The sequence below is a fragment of the Trichechus manatus genome, unplaced genomic scaffold (assembly GCF_000243295.1).
Source record: "Trichechus manatus latirostris isolate Lorelei unplaced genomic scaffold, TriManLat1.0 scaffold00094, whole genome shotgun sequence".
NCBI lineage: Eukaryota > Metazoa > Chordata > Mammalia > Sirenia > Trichechidae > Trichechus > Trichechus manatus.
The window spans coordinates 2,643,750-2,660,003 of record NW_004444030.1 but is presented as its reverse complement, the minus strand read 5'-3'; the positions used below and the strand labels follow the sequence as shown (position 1 = coordinate 2,660,003).

The window sequence follows — 16,254 nt, the reverse complement described above, 5'->3', positions numbered from 1 at the left end:
GCCGCTGCTCGCCGGTCCCGCTACAGCCGCCGCTGCCGCCCGTGTCCCCGCCGCCGCCCGCGTCGGCCGCCGCAGCGCCGCCAGCAGCATGTCTCGGAGGAAGATTTCGTCCGAGTCCTTCAGCTCGCTGGGCTCCGACTACCTGGAGACCAGTCCGGAGGAGGAGGGGGAGTGTCCCCTGTCTAGGCTCTGCTGGAATGGCAGCCGGAGCCCTCCCGGGCCGCCGGAGCCCAGTGCAGCCGTCGCCAACCCGGCCCCGGCCGCCTCCGCTGCCGCCGCCGCCGCCGCCGCCGCCACCACGGCCGGGGCTAGGAGGGCGCAGCGCCGGAGGCGGGTCAACCTGGACTCGCTGGGCGAGAGCATCAGTCGCCTTACGGCGCCCTCGGTGAGCAGGGGGCGTAAGGAGGGCCCGCGCTCCTGGGGAGAGCACCGGGATGGGGAAAGTTGGCGCGGGGCGAGCCCACCGCTGGGGGGCGGCCCGGCCTCGCCCCGCCCGGCCTAGGGTTCCTGGCGGCCCCGGGCGAGACCCGAACCTCTAGGGTCTGGCGGAAGGGGGATTACGGAACGGGAAAGGAATAGGTCTTCACTCTTTGGGGTCTCCTGATTCAAGGGCCTGCCTGCCCACCTCCAGCTTTAAGCTATCTTCCTCACTGTCACCCCTTTCAGCCCCTAGTGCACCTTTACACCCACCTGTTTTCTTTCTGCCAAACTTTCCCAGCCTCTGTTCCGCAGTTTCCATTTACATGTCTTGCATCTCTTCTCCAGCATCCCAAAGGAGCCCTAGCCTCTTCCGGGAAACCCTTCCTCTCTTTTTTCCCACACTCTTTTGGTCTTAGCATGACCTTCTCTGGCATCTCTGAATCCCACAGGCTGTATGCATTAAGTGTTGCATCCCTTTTCTCAAATCTTCAGGAGCTCTCTGTCAGATACTTTTCTGAGTTGCCTTCTATTGAAGAAACCTCTAATCTCTCTTTTTCTCTCCACCCCATAGCTTTTTGTCTTACTCACTGGGCATTTATTGGCCAAACCTTCTTCTCTGTATAAATTGAAAGTCTCTCTGGTACTTCCTGCACCCATACTTCATCCTTCATGCTCCCTTCCCTCATTTTTCTGTGCCTTCCTTTCACAAATATTTGGTGAATGAATACATGACTTCCTAGACCTCTTGAAACTTGTGCTCATTGAGGCATGTCTGTATCAGCAATTCCAGGTGAACACCAGACTCTCTCTGGTTCTAGGCATCCTTCCACAACACTACTGCCTCATTTCTGCTTAGACATTTTCAGCAACCCTTGACTTGTACCGTTTACAGGATGCCAGACCTCTGTTCCAGCCTTTCCCTGTCTGGGTGAGCTCAGTTTTGAAGGAATCCACTCCAGTGTAAACAGAATCGGAAGGAGAAGGAAATGTTGCCCGCCTGCACCCTTCCTTTTCTCTGTTCAGTGTAAGACCTCCATCCTCCACTTATCCTCACCCTAACCTTGGTTGGATCCAAGGACTTTAACTCCTGACAGCACTCTAACCTGCCTACCCTGAGGCTTTTACTTCCTCAGAGTTACCAGAATAAATCTAAACATTTATCTTGTTTGACTACTCTTGTGTTTTCCCTTTAAAACTACTCTTGCTTACGGTAGGAGGGTCGGAAGAGGAGTGGGATCCTGAAGGATGCTGTTTAGTACCAGGCAGTCCTAAAATGCCCTTGTGGCCCTTGCATTAATGGAGAATGACCTTTTCTTGACTAGTGAAACTGCTCTTTGGATCATCTTCCTCTTCTTGTGTGTTTTTCCCTTTGATTTACCTTCCTTCCACTTCTTTCATTGATAATCTAGGAAACAAACGTCAGGATTGGTTGACTACTGTTTGCTTTTCTTCACTGCAAATATTTCCCAGGAAGCATAATCTTAGGAGCTATTGCTGTTGCAAATTGTTGAACATAAGCCTTTGTAAAAGGATTCCAGTACCTTTGTGCAGTTGTAGTTTTGTGTCTGTACCTAAAGCAGCATTTGTGCAATAATATAATCCTTCAGTATGTTGTTGTTCTTAGGTGCCGTCAAGTCAGCTCTGACTCATAGCGACCCTGTAGGACAGGGTAGAACTGCCCCGTAGGGTTTCCAAGGAGTGGCAGGTGGATTTGAACTGCTGACCTTTTGTTTGGCAGCTGAGCTCTTAACCACTATGCCAGTGAGGCTCCTCCTTCAGTATCTTTGTTTCAGATTTGATACAGTGATTTTACTAAAGATGATAATTAGGTTTTTTGGAATTTTTAAAGTAATCCTGAAGTTTTGTTTTTGCCTAAGAATTAGAATTTACAAATTTGTAAAAAGTAACGGTGGTGCCTCTGGTCATACCAATTTAACTTATGACTAATTTCAACAAATTACATGAGAAGTAGAGCAAATAAGCTGAACGCAGGCATTTACTACAGAATACAAAAAAAGAAAAAAAAATCCATTGCCTTCAAGTTGATTCTGACTCATAGCGACACAATAGGACAGAGTAGGACTGCCCCATAGGGTTTCCAAGGCTGTAATTTTTATGGTAGCAGACTGCCACATCTTTCTCCGGCGGAGCGGCTGGTGGGTTTGTCCCAACCTCCAGCCTTTTGATTAGCAGCCAAGTGCTTAACCATTGCGCCACCAGGGCTCTTTTACTGCAGACTAAGAGACTGATACCTTTATAAATAACATTCAAATGACCTGGACTTTTTGGTAGATCAGAAACTTGTACCAATTAATAATTTCCAGAGTAAAAAAATTCAAAATAATTGCAATGATCAAATACATGCAACAGCTACCATGTACTTTACATGCCCCGGTTTTTTTCTATTTTGAAGAGTCTGTCAGGTGAAATACGGGGAACATACAGGGGAATATAGTACAAATGTTTTCCATATCATAATGCATGTTTAAATAGATTCTCATTGGCCACTCATGTCACCAGTAGACATAGTGACACAAAGAAAACAGAGAATTAGATTTCGAAGCAGTGACTTTTTTCTCTGTGATCCCCACCCCCATTTGCTTGTATTTGGCAAACTAGAAGGAACACAGCCTCAGCAAGATCCAGCAGATTCATTCTTCTACATTGTCAGGATTCTAAATCTCTCTGAAAACACCTATGGCAAAAGATTATATCCTGTTTATTCTCTCGCATTTTCGGGCTGGACAGCTTTTTTTTTAACCTTCTAAACAACCATTACCAAAGCATTCTTAGATGGGAGCTTCTTGTTCTGAGTGTTGTCAGCTTCCTTGCACTCTGTCACAGTATCCTTGAGGAGAAGCTGTACTTGATATGAAAGCTTCTGTCTTCTTAGTGGTTCCATCATGGATTGTTGTGGCAATCACTTAGGATTTGTTCTTTTTTTTTTTTTTTTTAGAATAATTTGCAAGAAGGAAAATGGAAATATATTTAATAAATAGTAATATGTTGCCAAGTAATTAATCTAGTTATTTGACCCATGAAACATACAAACTCCGAGGGAGAAAGATGTGGCAATCTGCTTCTGCAAAGATTACAGCCTTGGAAACCTTATGGGGGCGTTCTGCTCTGTCCTATAGGGTCGCTATGAGTTGTGAGTGACTCGATGGCACACAACAATAACAGTCGTTTTTAGATGCATTAGTGTTGGTTATAAGGATTCTAATATTTTATATCATAGAAGTAAATTGAATTAGTGCAATTGAACCAATACCAGAATTCAGGAGGCCTGGTTCTGATTCAGTCTGGGGCACTGAATACTTGTATGTCCTTGGTTACATTAGTTTAATTCTCTAGGATCCTTCTCATTTGTAAGGTGAGAATGTTGAGTGTCATAAACTAGGGTGCTTTTCTGTTCTGAGATTATATGAAACATGCGTTGTCAGAGTTTCAGCAAACTGTCATAATGACATATGAAAGAAAAACAAGGTATATAAGAGTTTTAAAACTTTTGAGGAAGGGAGATTACTTTTTGAAATGGTGACATTAAAAAATACTGTTTAATCCACCTAATTATTTAAAAATATTTGCAGATCTATTATGTGGCAAATATTGTGCAAGGCGCTAACAATACAAATGCTGGACAAAACATACCCAGTCTTTGACCTCATGTAACTTCTTTAATTATAGTCTTTATTTTAAAGAAATGTTATTCAGGTAAGACATAAGAACTCCATTTGTCTTGGGACTATCGAAAAACAAAAACCAAATCTGTTATGGTCGAGTCGATTCTGACTCATAGCTACCCTATAGGACAGAGTAGAACTGCCCCATTGAGTGTCCAGTCAGCAGCTAGTGGATTTGAACTGCCAATATTTTGGTTAGCAGCTGAGCTCTTAACTACTTCGCCACCTAGGAGAGGTTTTATTATCATGCACTTTGGGTGGTTTTGTCCACTGCAAATCTGTGGGGCACAGCCATGATAACAAAAGTAACCCTAAAGAGCTGATTGAAGATGTATAAAGCACTTGTTACGTTATTTATTTTGAAATAATTTAATACTTGGGAACACATATGGAGTAACAGCTGGGGATTTTACATCAAGGGTGAATTTAGTAAGTCATTTATTTGGATTTTATACTTATGAATTAGAGGAGCTTAGAACCCTCTCATTTTGACATCCGTTTTGGGTTTGTTAATGCCAGCCTGTCAGTGAAGATGTTCCAGGAGACCAACTCAAAGGCTTCCCTAAGACTCTTGTTGTGGCTTTGGATATCTCAGAGGCTACCAAGAGCAGAATGGTAGGAAGAAAAGTAATAGAATTGGAAGGATCAGTATATTAAAAAAACTCACTGCCGTCTAGTTGATTCCGACCCTACATAAGGGGATGAAAAGCTACTAAGAGGAGTATTGTCCAAGAAATGGAGAGGACATTGAGGGAGGAAAGACGAAGGGAGGGCTGGATTCAAGTGGCAAAAAAAACCCCAAAATGTGTTTTATTATTTTGGGAAAGGGAATTATATTGATATGTGCATAGAGTAAAGTGAAAGGGTATAAATTATGTAATTAAAATTACATAATAAAGCGAACTATCTGGCATGTGTAAGCCATTTAAAAAACTTAGAAAATGAGAGTATAACTAGCATATAAATAATAAAAAATATACTGGAATATATTGGTGAAGTTAGATATTTAATTTTAATTAAATATTGCAGCTCATTTTGGCTAACAAAGTTCTGAGCAACAGGTTCGTTGCAATAGAATGTTAGATAAAATGTATTCCAGTAGTTTAATGCTTCCATATTTGTAGAAACTAGATACTGTAATCTGAAATCAGAATTTAATGGCTATCTATTACCTTTCTCTACTTCATCCCTAATCCAGAAACAACCTGACAAAGTTGAAAGAACAGGTTTTGGAGTCTGACAAACTTAGGTTTGAATAAACCCCTGCTGAGTACCTTACTAAGTGTGGGACCGTGGGCTAGCCACCCCTACCTTCTCTTAGCCTTCCCTGAACCTGTCTTTTGTGAGATGTTGTGTGCCATCAAGTTTATTCCAACTCATAGCGACCCGACCCTATAGGAAAGAGTAGAATTGCTCCATAGGATTTCCTAGGCTGAAATATTTTACGGGAGCAGATAGCCAGGTCTTTTCTCCCTCGGAGTGGCTGGTGGGTTTGAACCTCCGACCTTTCCGTTAGCAGCTGAGCGCTTAACCATTGCACCACCAGGACTCCTTCTTTTGTGAAATAGGAACAATAAAGACCTGGCAAGCTGTTCCCATAAAGATTACAGGCTAGAAAATCCTATGGGGGCATTTCTGCTCTGTCACATGGGGTCACTATGAGTTGAAAATTGACTCAGTGGCATCTAACAACAACAGATTTATTGTGAAAGAGGAGCAATGTTCTTTGTAAATTTCCCAAAAACCCAATAAGTGTTCAAGCTGACATTCATTAATTTCAAACAAATTTGAATGTCTCCAAATGATCTAAAGATTTTCTTTTTTTCCCTCAACAATTCATTTGATAGTAACCTTATCGAAAGAGTCCATAGACTAGGTTAACAGATGTCAGATACTTAAAAAAAGTGATAAGCAGCACTTTATTTTGCTGGCATTGTCTGGTCAATCCATTAAAAAGTTAAAACTGGAGTCCCTTTTTGGCTCTCTGGCAGTGACTGGCTCAGGTGCGCACGCATATGTTATAATTGCCGGTTCCAGCATTTCCATCAGACGACTAAATGCTGTGTGACAGTATGAAAGCTACTTTTACAAATTCTATAAAACTGTGAGGATGTATGTAGCCTTGGTGGCACAGTGCTTAAGAGCTTGGCTGCTAACCAAAAGGTCGGCAGTTCGAATCTACCAACCACTCCTTGGAAAGCCTATGGGGCAGTTCTACTCTACTCTGTCCTATAGGGTCTCTGTAGGGGTTGGGTTATTTTGATGAGTATATATATATATATATGTATATATATATATATATATATAAAACCCAAACCTGTTGCTATCGAGTCAATATATATATATGTATGTATTTTGTAGAATGTTAAGTATTTTATCATAAATTAAGTTTAAACTGGAAAAACTTAGATAGGTAAAAGAGAAACTGCTTGTTTCATTTGTCTGAGAATTTCAAGCGTTCTCCATCCATTGCAATCACACTAATTTGTATGTATGTTTAAAGCTTTAGGGTGTGAAATCAACAGTTACCCAGCTAATGCCATTTGTGTTTTGTGTGAGTGTACAATGCTCTATTCTTATTGGTCTCTCAGCTTACCTGCTAGGCCTTCATTTTAAAGAAAAACTTTGACAATGGGAAATGACGTCAATGATTATTAGTTTATAAGTAGAGGTGATAAGTGATTATATTTTCCTTTTCAGCATATAATTTATCTACCTTGAAGGACTCTGAGGGACGTGGGAAGAGTGCTTGCTTGAGTACTATTTTGTATTTTTCCCTCTGTATCATTAACACTCTTTTTGTTCACCTCGGTGTCATCTTGCTGCCTCTATCATATGGAGCCGAAAGTAAAATAAAAAAATGACGTATCTTATTGAATATGATTGCAAAGTAAGTGTGTTATTTGAAGGCATATATGTTGTTCACCATCAGTTAGCAAGAAAGTATAATTATTCCTTTTGAGGTTTCACGCATGTCTAGGAAGAAAAAAAGAAAAAAACACTTAAAGTGACCTAAGTGGTGAGAATATTTGCAAGGGCTATCTGGTAACTGGAGCCCTGGTGGTGCAGTGGTTAAAAGCTACGGCTATTAACCAAAAGGTCGGCAGTTCAAATCCACTAGCCGCTCCTTGGAAACCCTATGAGGCAGTTCTACTCTGCCCTGTAAGGCTGCTATGAGTCAGAATTGACTCGACGGCAACGGGTTTATCTCTTGACTGGGTTTTCTCTGCAGGCCCCCATTTGATGCATGAGCCAGTGATAGAGCTTAGAATTCAAAGTTCTTCTCTTTAAATTCTGACTCTAATCTCGATACTCTTATATTTATCTGATGTTTAGCACAGTGCTTGGTATCTAATGGATGTTCAGTAATGTTTAGAATGAACAAATAATGTTCTTGCTTAATTGTCCAATTACATTAATATTTATTTTGCGTTTGATGTTTTCGTAGTATATTTGGTTCTGTCAAACAGACTATTTAAATTTTATATCCAGCCTGCAAGAGACATACTCAAGTGTGCAGATTTGTTTGAATTTTGCTTACACCTGTCATTTAAAGAAAAGCTTCAGAATTAAGTTGTGTTAAAAAGAGCAGATGGAAGAGTATCCTCCTCCTGGAACTCTTTGAGTGGCCCATTCATATTGTAAGAAGTTAGGTAAATGTAATGACTCTTCCCAGTCTGGATTGCTTACATTTTCTGCACAATTCTGTCTCAAATGAGGGAGAAATGTTTGTCAGCAAGTGGGCTACGGCTGCCAAAAATGTACTGCTAGGAGATGGAATGACATAATCTTGGTCCTGGAATATCACTTCAGGACAGGATCTGAAGATCTAGAATTATGTGCTGTAAGCTCAGAGCACCTCATGAAATTGAAAGTTACAGCCTTAGAGTGATTTGGGAACTAGGGGAGCTGAAAATATCTCTGAAGGCTAGAGATTTACTGGGGCTGTTGTGTCAAGGGAAATTGAAAGAGTGAACATTCTTATAGATAGAAAAGTGAGAAATCACTTCCTGTACAGTCTTTATTCGAGGCTTATTAAACAGTTCTTCATTTAAGCTTGTTGTTGATAGGTGCCATTGAGTCATCTCCAACTCATAGTGACCTTATGTATGACAGAAGGAAACATTGCTGGGCCCCACTCTGTCCTCACAGTCATTGCTGTTTGAGCCTGTTGTTGCAGCCACTGTGTAAAAAGTCCATCTCATTGAGGGTCTCCCTTTTTTTTGATGACCCTCTACTTTACCGAGCATGACATCTTTCTCCAGTAGTTGGTCCCTTCTCATTTAAGCTAGTGGTTCTCAAACTTCAGTGCACGTAAGAAATACCTGAATAAAATTGTTAGAATGTTGATTCTTAGATCTCATCCTCAGAAAGTCTGGTTCAATAGCTCTAAGAAGAAACCTGGACTATACATTTTAGACAAAGTTCCAAAGTTGTGCCTAAAGGTGACTGAGCTCCACACCTTGAGGATAATTGATCCAGGCTCAGAAGGTTCTGTAGACTGTTTGCTATTTGGAGAGAATGATCCTAGAAGTAGCTCCCTGCAGATGAATATATCCCAAGTATTCACCTGGGATTGCCCAATATTGTACCCATAGGGATGGGGACATAGGTGGTGAGCTAGTGCTCTTATCACCACATCCTATGGCTATAGCTTCTGGGGTCAAAATAATCTTGTTGGTTCTGTGGTAGAAGGTATTTGAGGTTTCACTGTTTGTGGCTTTGGTTATTTCTGGACTTTCTTCCCATTTTTCCTGAGGATAATTTGTTTGCTCTCCTGTATTTATGTTCAGTAGTTCACAGGTCATTACTATATGGCATGTGTCTTGTGGCCTGTTTCCTCAAAATAAACAACTATTTGAAAATGTAGAGGATGGTAGAGGAGGAGAGAAGAAGGGTTGTTATGAAGGTCAATTTGACATTGTTGTTGAGTTGTTAGTTGTTGTCGAGTCAGTTCTAACTCATGATGACCCCATGTGTATACAGTAGAACCATGCTCCATAGAGTTTTCAAGGCTGTGAACTTTTGGAAGTAGATCACCTGGCCTTTCTTCTGAGGTGCCTCTGGGTGGGTTAGATCTGCCAGCCTTTCGGCAAGTAGTTGATCACTTAACCATTTGCGCCACCCAGGGACTCTTTAATTTGATAATACCATGATTTTTTTGCATTTTTTCAGAGTGAGATTGACACAGCATTTCTCAAATCCTTCATCTTCTAGTTCATTTTGGAGGGATGACTTGTGCAGGTAAAGGAGGAAAGAAACAGGATCTGAATGCCAGAACAAATTTTCTTTTTTCCTAAAAAGGAAGCAGTAGGCAGTTCATATAACAGTTGGATAGGACGACCCCTCAACTTCTACCAAACTATGACAAAAATAATAGTGGTTGCCAATCTCTACATCCTTAGCCAATTAGTTTTTCTCTCATTCAGTGGCCAAGTTGGGTGGAGTTCTAGCTGACCTTTTCAAATAAATGGTGATCCAACCTTTGAAGAAATTTGCAGAGAACTCTAGTTACCTTAACTGCAAGTCCTTGAAGTCCACCTGACTCCTTTGCTGTTCACTGTCCTATATTTGTTGTGTGTGATTCTGCTGTGTTCAGTGGAGGAAATTAAAATGTTCTAAAACATGTTCCTGTTCGTTTTTGCTTTATACCTATGCTTCTTTATGAATTGGCCTTCCAATTTAATATTGAAAGTTGGTGGTTTTTCTGAATAGTTTTATAGATATTTATCCTGTTTCCTTTCATTGCATTTTTTCCTGTAGAATAACAAGTTATTTATTACATCTCCACTATAGGACTAATTGTATTATACTGTTATTTTGGTTTATTATACTTCCTTGAAAGAGAAACCATGTTTTATTCATCTGTGTATGCCCATGCCTAGCAGAGGGCCTGAATTATAAAGGTACTCTACAAACGTTTGTTAGAATAATGGCTAAATGACTGAATAAATCATTGTGTAGTTTGTGGTTTATCTGGTACTGTTCTGTAGGTTACAATGATTTTGTGTTGCCATATTATAGTTGATTATTTTAACTGTCCTTCTGTTTATAACTTTCTCAGACACAGACAAGAGTAAGAATAGTTATGATATTATTTTAAAAAATGTTTTAAGATTTTCAAGACACTCTTATGTCTGTTTTTGTGGCACTTCACAGTAATCTGTAGCTTTCACTCAAATTATCTCTAACTTTGGTTAGTATCTTAAAATGCCTATAGACGCAGCAACTATTTGGGGGAACATATGTGTTGCCACTTATAAGTGTTTGTATGTTATCTCTTATAGAACACTACCATACTATTATTTAATTGTTATTTTGGTATGTAAGAAATCCTGTGTTACCAATTATTCCATTAACCAGAACTCTCTACAACCCAGCACATCTGTCCTACAGTAATTATTAATGGACGTAATAGTAACACTGGAGGGATAGAATCCTTGGGAAATACGGTAAAGGTAAAGTTAGAAATTGTTTATTTAAGGAATGGGGAAGAAAACTTATCAGGAGCAAGTGGAAGTATTATTGAGTATTTTTTGTGGGCCCAGCTGGAATTGGAGATAATGAATTTGTGGCCCAAACTGAGAGAATAAGTATGACTTGGAGAGGTACAAAGTGGTGAAGGTATTAATTGTATATGGAAAGGCCTTTATGTTGGACTGAAATTGAGGTGTTTCGGGGAAAGCAGTTGGAGTGGAGGGTTATGTTTTGGGAAATAATGAGAGTGACTGTCAAATGGGGACAGATAGTAATCTTCTAAGACATTTCTAGCCTTCCTGAATTGGATGCAGATTTGATGTTAAGATATTCAGTATATATCCGAGTTTTGTTCTTTCACAATTCGATTCACTCTCAGAATACCTGACCATTTTTCCCCCTCAGGTGACCTGGTAATTAATTTATTGTTGTCGTGTGTCATTGAGTCGATTCTGGCTCATAGCGACCCTGTATGACGGAGTATAACTGCCCTATAGGGTTTCTTAGGCTGTAATCTTTATGGGAGCAGATCACCAGGTCTTTTCTCCCACGGAGCCGCTGGTGGGTTCGAACCACTGACCTTTCAGTTAAGAGCTGAGCTCTTAACCATTGCACCACCAGAGCTCCTTGGCAACTAGTTAGTGTTTGAGAAACTCTTGTTCTGAGCCGTTGATTAGTATCTACATTAGATTTTTAAGTTTAGAGCTAACCCTTAAAAAATAGAAGGATATTCAGCTACATCATTCAGTGAATTATTTGTGGTCTGTGGTTGTTACACAATAAAGTTTCCTTGGCACAGGCTTGATACATAGCTTCCTGGGTATGAGAGAACTTATGGGATTTAGAGTAACGGGTAGCTGTAAAACATTTCATATTGTATTGGAGAGCGCAGAATTTATTTTCTTATCTGAAAAGGTAAAACTTTGTTCTGGTGCAACAAACATTCTAATTAAGTGAACTATTATATATACTGTATCAATTTGTAATTGTGTAGGTGAAATTCAATAAAATACGCTTAAGAGTTAAATTATTTTCAATTTGTTGATCAGTCTTTGATGATCCCAAAGGTACTCCTGTGAGTTTCATTGTCTCCATGTCATCATATGAGTCTCAATTATCACTGTGCTATAGACGTTTAGACGTTCGGTAAATGGAGTGTTTTAGGTAATCAAATGGTTGATAGCAGAAAATTTCCTCTATGTGGAAACACTAAGGTACTAAATGGTTCTTGTGGTCTGAAAGAGTTAATTGCATACTCAATTTCTCATATGCTACCAGGGAGTCTCTTAGGTGACAGGAGACATTTATGAGTGGATTTTCAGATAACGTCTGAGTTCTGTGTATAATTTGGTTAATGTGCTTGCCTTGTTTTTCTTGAAAAATGCCTTTAAGCCTGTTTGTGTGTGTATACATGGGGATGAGTGAGGAGGGGGGCAGGCAGATGCTATAACTCAATAACACTGTATTTTGATTTTTGTTTTCATTTGACTTTGGGGAAATAACTTTTCTGTCTCTATTTCCCATCTCTGAAATCATATCTAATAAACTAATCTCTCACTCAAGAGTGAATATATAATAAAATGTGAACAGTGAATTGAAGACATTGTGTTTACTATTACTAATGACCTCACTGTGCTGCTTTGCTGCTTTCTTAGGAACCAAAACATTGGCTAAGTTCCTTTACTCTCTACATTCTGGGAAAAGAACAGCTTTTGGAGTTAGACAAACCCCTATTATCTTGTGCGTTCTTGGATAGATCAGTGTCTTTGAGGCATCCTTTATCTATAAAATGAGGGTAATACTTAATTTATAGGATTATGAAGATTAAAATTATAACGATTAGCACATATTTGGAACACAGTAAATGCTCAATAAATTTTGGTGCCTTTCTCCAACCTCTTCTTATAAGTTATCCTACTGATTTGCATATTGGTAGCCGCATCTCCTGACCCCTTTAGTTAACTCCAGCCACAGTCTTTGGCAAAACCTCTGAATATTACCTTTCTTTGTAGTTCTTGTTTCCCATAAAAAGCCCTCTCATGCTTTTTATGGGAAATATTTTCAACATTTTTGGGTGTACAGTATTTTAGGGCTGTTCTCTAAGTTTAATATGCTTACGAGTGATGTCCTCTTCCATAAATCTTAAAAACAAACGTGGTCTTCCTGATTACTTGTTCATTCGCCCATTCATTTTCTCCTCACATTCATTCATTCAGGCAGCATTTATTTAGCAAATGAGCACTTACTAATTCACACAACATGCATTCAATATGAGTTAAACACACATGAAGGGAGACACTCAGGTAGAAATTTAATATGGGCCTTTTGGATTTAAAAATGTAAAATCACCATTTTAAAAATTACTAAATAATGTGCATAACAGCTATCTCTGCCCCTCCCTCTGTCTCTGCCCCTCATCCTATCCTGACCTTTCCTCATTTGTCATGATGTGGAGGACACAAGGACAAAGGAAAAATCTGTGTGCGAAAAGGACCAGTTGAGCTATAATGATGATAGTGATAATAGTAGTTGTGATTTATTGAACCCTTATGCTGTACAAGGCACTGTGGTAAGTGCTCTACACATTTTATGTCATTCTATGCTCACAACAGTGTTGCAGTGGTGATGCCTTACTATATATAGCCTACAGAATGTCAAGAGCCTACCCCTCTGATCTCACCTTGTAATACTCTAATCCACACTCAGGTCTCTACTGTATGTCCTTGAATGTGCCAAGCAAGCGCCATCTTGCCTCATGACTTTCCTATTCTCCTTACCTGAAATGCTTACCCCTAATTCTCCACATGGAGTCCCTGGGTGATGCAAACAGTTAAGCACTCAACTACTAGTCAAAAAGTTGGCAGTTCGACCACACCCAGGGGTGCCTCAGAAGATAGGCCTGGAGATCTGCTTACAAAAGGTCACAGCCTTAAAAATCCTATGGAGCAGTTCCGCTCTGCACACATGGGTTTGTCACGAGTCAGAACCGACTCTACGACAACTAACAACAACAAATTCTCCACATGACTAGACCTTTCTTTGCTTTCACATTTTAGCTCAGTGTCATCTCATCAAACAGTAGTCCTCCCTCACCAAACTATTCTCTCTCACATATTACTGTTATTTCCATCATAGTACATCACCTTCAGAAATTATCTTTTCATCTCCTGTTTACTTACTAATTTCCTGTCTTTCCCCACTGTAATTTAAGTCCACAAGGGCAGTGACCTTGTCTAGGTTGCTCCCTGTGATCTTTGCAGTGCCTAGAACAGTCCTGCCTAGGGGTAGGTTCTCAATAAATCTTCATTGACTGAATGAATGAGTGTTATTTTGAAAGAAGTCTTAGGACTTGGAAATGAAAGAGAATAATTAAGGATAACTTATGGGGTGGGAGAAGGAGAATTAACGTTTGTCAGGCAACCGCTATTGGCCTATCATTTATTAAGTGTTTTCATAATATGTATCATTGGATTTTCATAACAATCTGCTGAGAAAATTTAGATCCAGAGAAGTTGAGTAGCTTGCTTAAGATTATAGATAATTACTGGTAGAGATAAGATTAAAATCCTTGTCTGTCTAGCTCCAAAGCCTGTATTCCTTCCAACAAATTATATATTTCAAACATAGGTGAATGTGGTGGACCTTGTGATGTGCTGCACAGATGCCCCTTTAGGAATGAAGAATTTATTCCCCTGTATGCTAGGAGTACTGTTGTCAGTTATCGCTTAGCTGTGGGTCCCCTGTGTGTATTTTCTGGACCGAAGAGAGCCGTTTTGCCCAAGGTCATGCCCCATTCTTGTGACTGATCGGAATGAAGATATAAAGGCTTGGCCCCCTTGCCCTAATTTGGGGCAATTCTGAAGTCAGAACTCCATATAGAGTCAGCTGAGACCTCCATTGAGACTACAACACAGGGCAACTTCTCCCTTTACCCAGTCCTACTTCCTTCTTTTCCCTCTCGAGGATTGGTCCTAAGAGCATTCTCTAATAAACTTCTGCATGCTAATCTCCTCAGAGTCGGCTTCCTTGAGATCCCAACTTGTGATAGCAAGTTTGAAAATGGTGATGGCATTAATAAAAGTGCAAAAGTCAGTAATGGGAAGCTGGTGTTTGGAAGAAATATAATGATAGTCTTGATTAAGACTATGATTTTTTAAGTTTAGGTGAAAATGGTTGGTTCTGTGCTGTGAGTTTTTTGAGGGCTTTATATTACTGATGGTGCCCTGGTGGCACAGGGTTTAAGAGCTTGGCTGCTAACCAAAAGGTTGGCAGTTCCATTCCACCAGCCGCTCCTTGGAAACCCTATGGGGCAGTTCTACTCTGTCCTATAGGATTGCTATGAGTCTGAGTCGACTCGACGGCAGTGGGTTTTTGATTTAGATTACTAAATCACTAGCCGCAGCTCAGTGCTGTCCTGTGGTAAGTAGTCGACTCAATAAACAGGCCATTGAGGATTTTGGATTGGAGCTTGAGAGAGAGGTCATGGCTGAAGATGGTGACTTGGGAGTTGATAGTTAATGCCATGAGAATTGATAAGCTCTCTGAGTGAAAGAGAAAAAAATAAGAACAACAGAGAACTGAGGAGCAATACAAAAAGAACCAGTAGAATATTGGCACCAGAAGTTAGTTTGGGTACTTTTTTTGTGTGGGAGTGGGAGGTAGTTGAGGAGCAGCTGAGAGAAAGAGCCACAGTGGTTGGCATTTATTAAAAAAAGGAGAGTTTAAAGATGATGGTTTTGAACCCCATATGAGTAAGGTTGTCCTGGTGGACTTGGAAAAGTGATGTCAGTCATGCATCAGAAAGAGAAGCTTATTTACAAGGTCTAAAGAAGTGATATATGATAAGTAAGCAAAGGATATCATTGGCATAAACCTCTCATCCAAGACATGTGGCAATAAAATGAAAGAGAGAGAGAGATAGTTGGCAAGAGCTGTGGGGCCAAACCAAAGTTTATTAAAGAGGTGAAGACTCATGTTTGAAGGCAACTGAGGAGTCAGAAGTGCTGGAGGTGGTTGAGGTAGATAGGATTTGGGAAAGGATCGTGTCAATCGAGAGGAGTTCTCCAACTTCCTTTCCAGGAGTAATAACACTTTTATACCCAAAGGGAATGGAATGTGGCACAGGAAGAGTATAATGCAAAAGCACTGGTCAGATTTTGGTTTTATTTAGACCTAATTTATTATACTCTTGTCTCAATTTTATTACTGTAACTCAGCCACCGGTCAGTAATTATATGTTTCTAATGACTGTCAAATTCAGATTCTCATACTGTTTACAGTTCTCCAGGTGTATCTTCTCGAAGTTAGCTGCATGACCATGCATGTCAAAGTAGGCCTGAAATGTCACTAATTTATCCTTCAGTAATTTTATACTTCAGTAATTTTATACTGAAGTATAATTTTATACTTCAGTTATTTTAAATATTGAAGTTGTCAAGGATTTCATTTTACTTGGGTCCACAATCAGTGCCCACAATCATGTACTTTGGACATGTTATCAGGAGGGGCCAGTCCCTGGAGAAGGACATCATGCTTGGTAAAGTAGAGGGTCAGTGAAAAAGAGGAAGACCCTCAGTGAGATGGATTGATACAGTGGCTGCAACAATGGGCTCAAACATAGCAACGACTGTGAGGATGGTGCAGGACTCGGCTGTGTTTCGTTCTGTTGTACGTA

The 16,254-nt window shown here is 40.2% G+C and overlaps 1 protein-coding gene across 1 annotated transcript in view; it reads left to right on the top strand.

The window, feature by feature from the left end:
- Positions 1–12: 12 nt before the first annotated feature.
- GUCY1A2 (guanylate cyclase 1 soluble subunit alpha 2) overlaps positions 13–16,254 on the top strand; it is a 347,932-nt gene continuing 331,690 nt past the window's right edge. Inside the window, exon 1 of the mRNA XM_004382468.1 lies at positions 13–385. Within this exon, the coding sequence (XP_004382525.1) occupies positions 89–385 (297 nt within the window). The 5' untranslated portion in view covers positions 13–88. The remainder of the gene's footprint in view (positions 386–16,254) is intronic.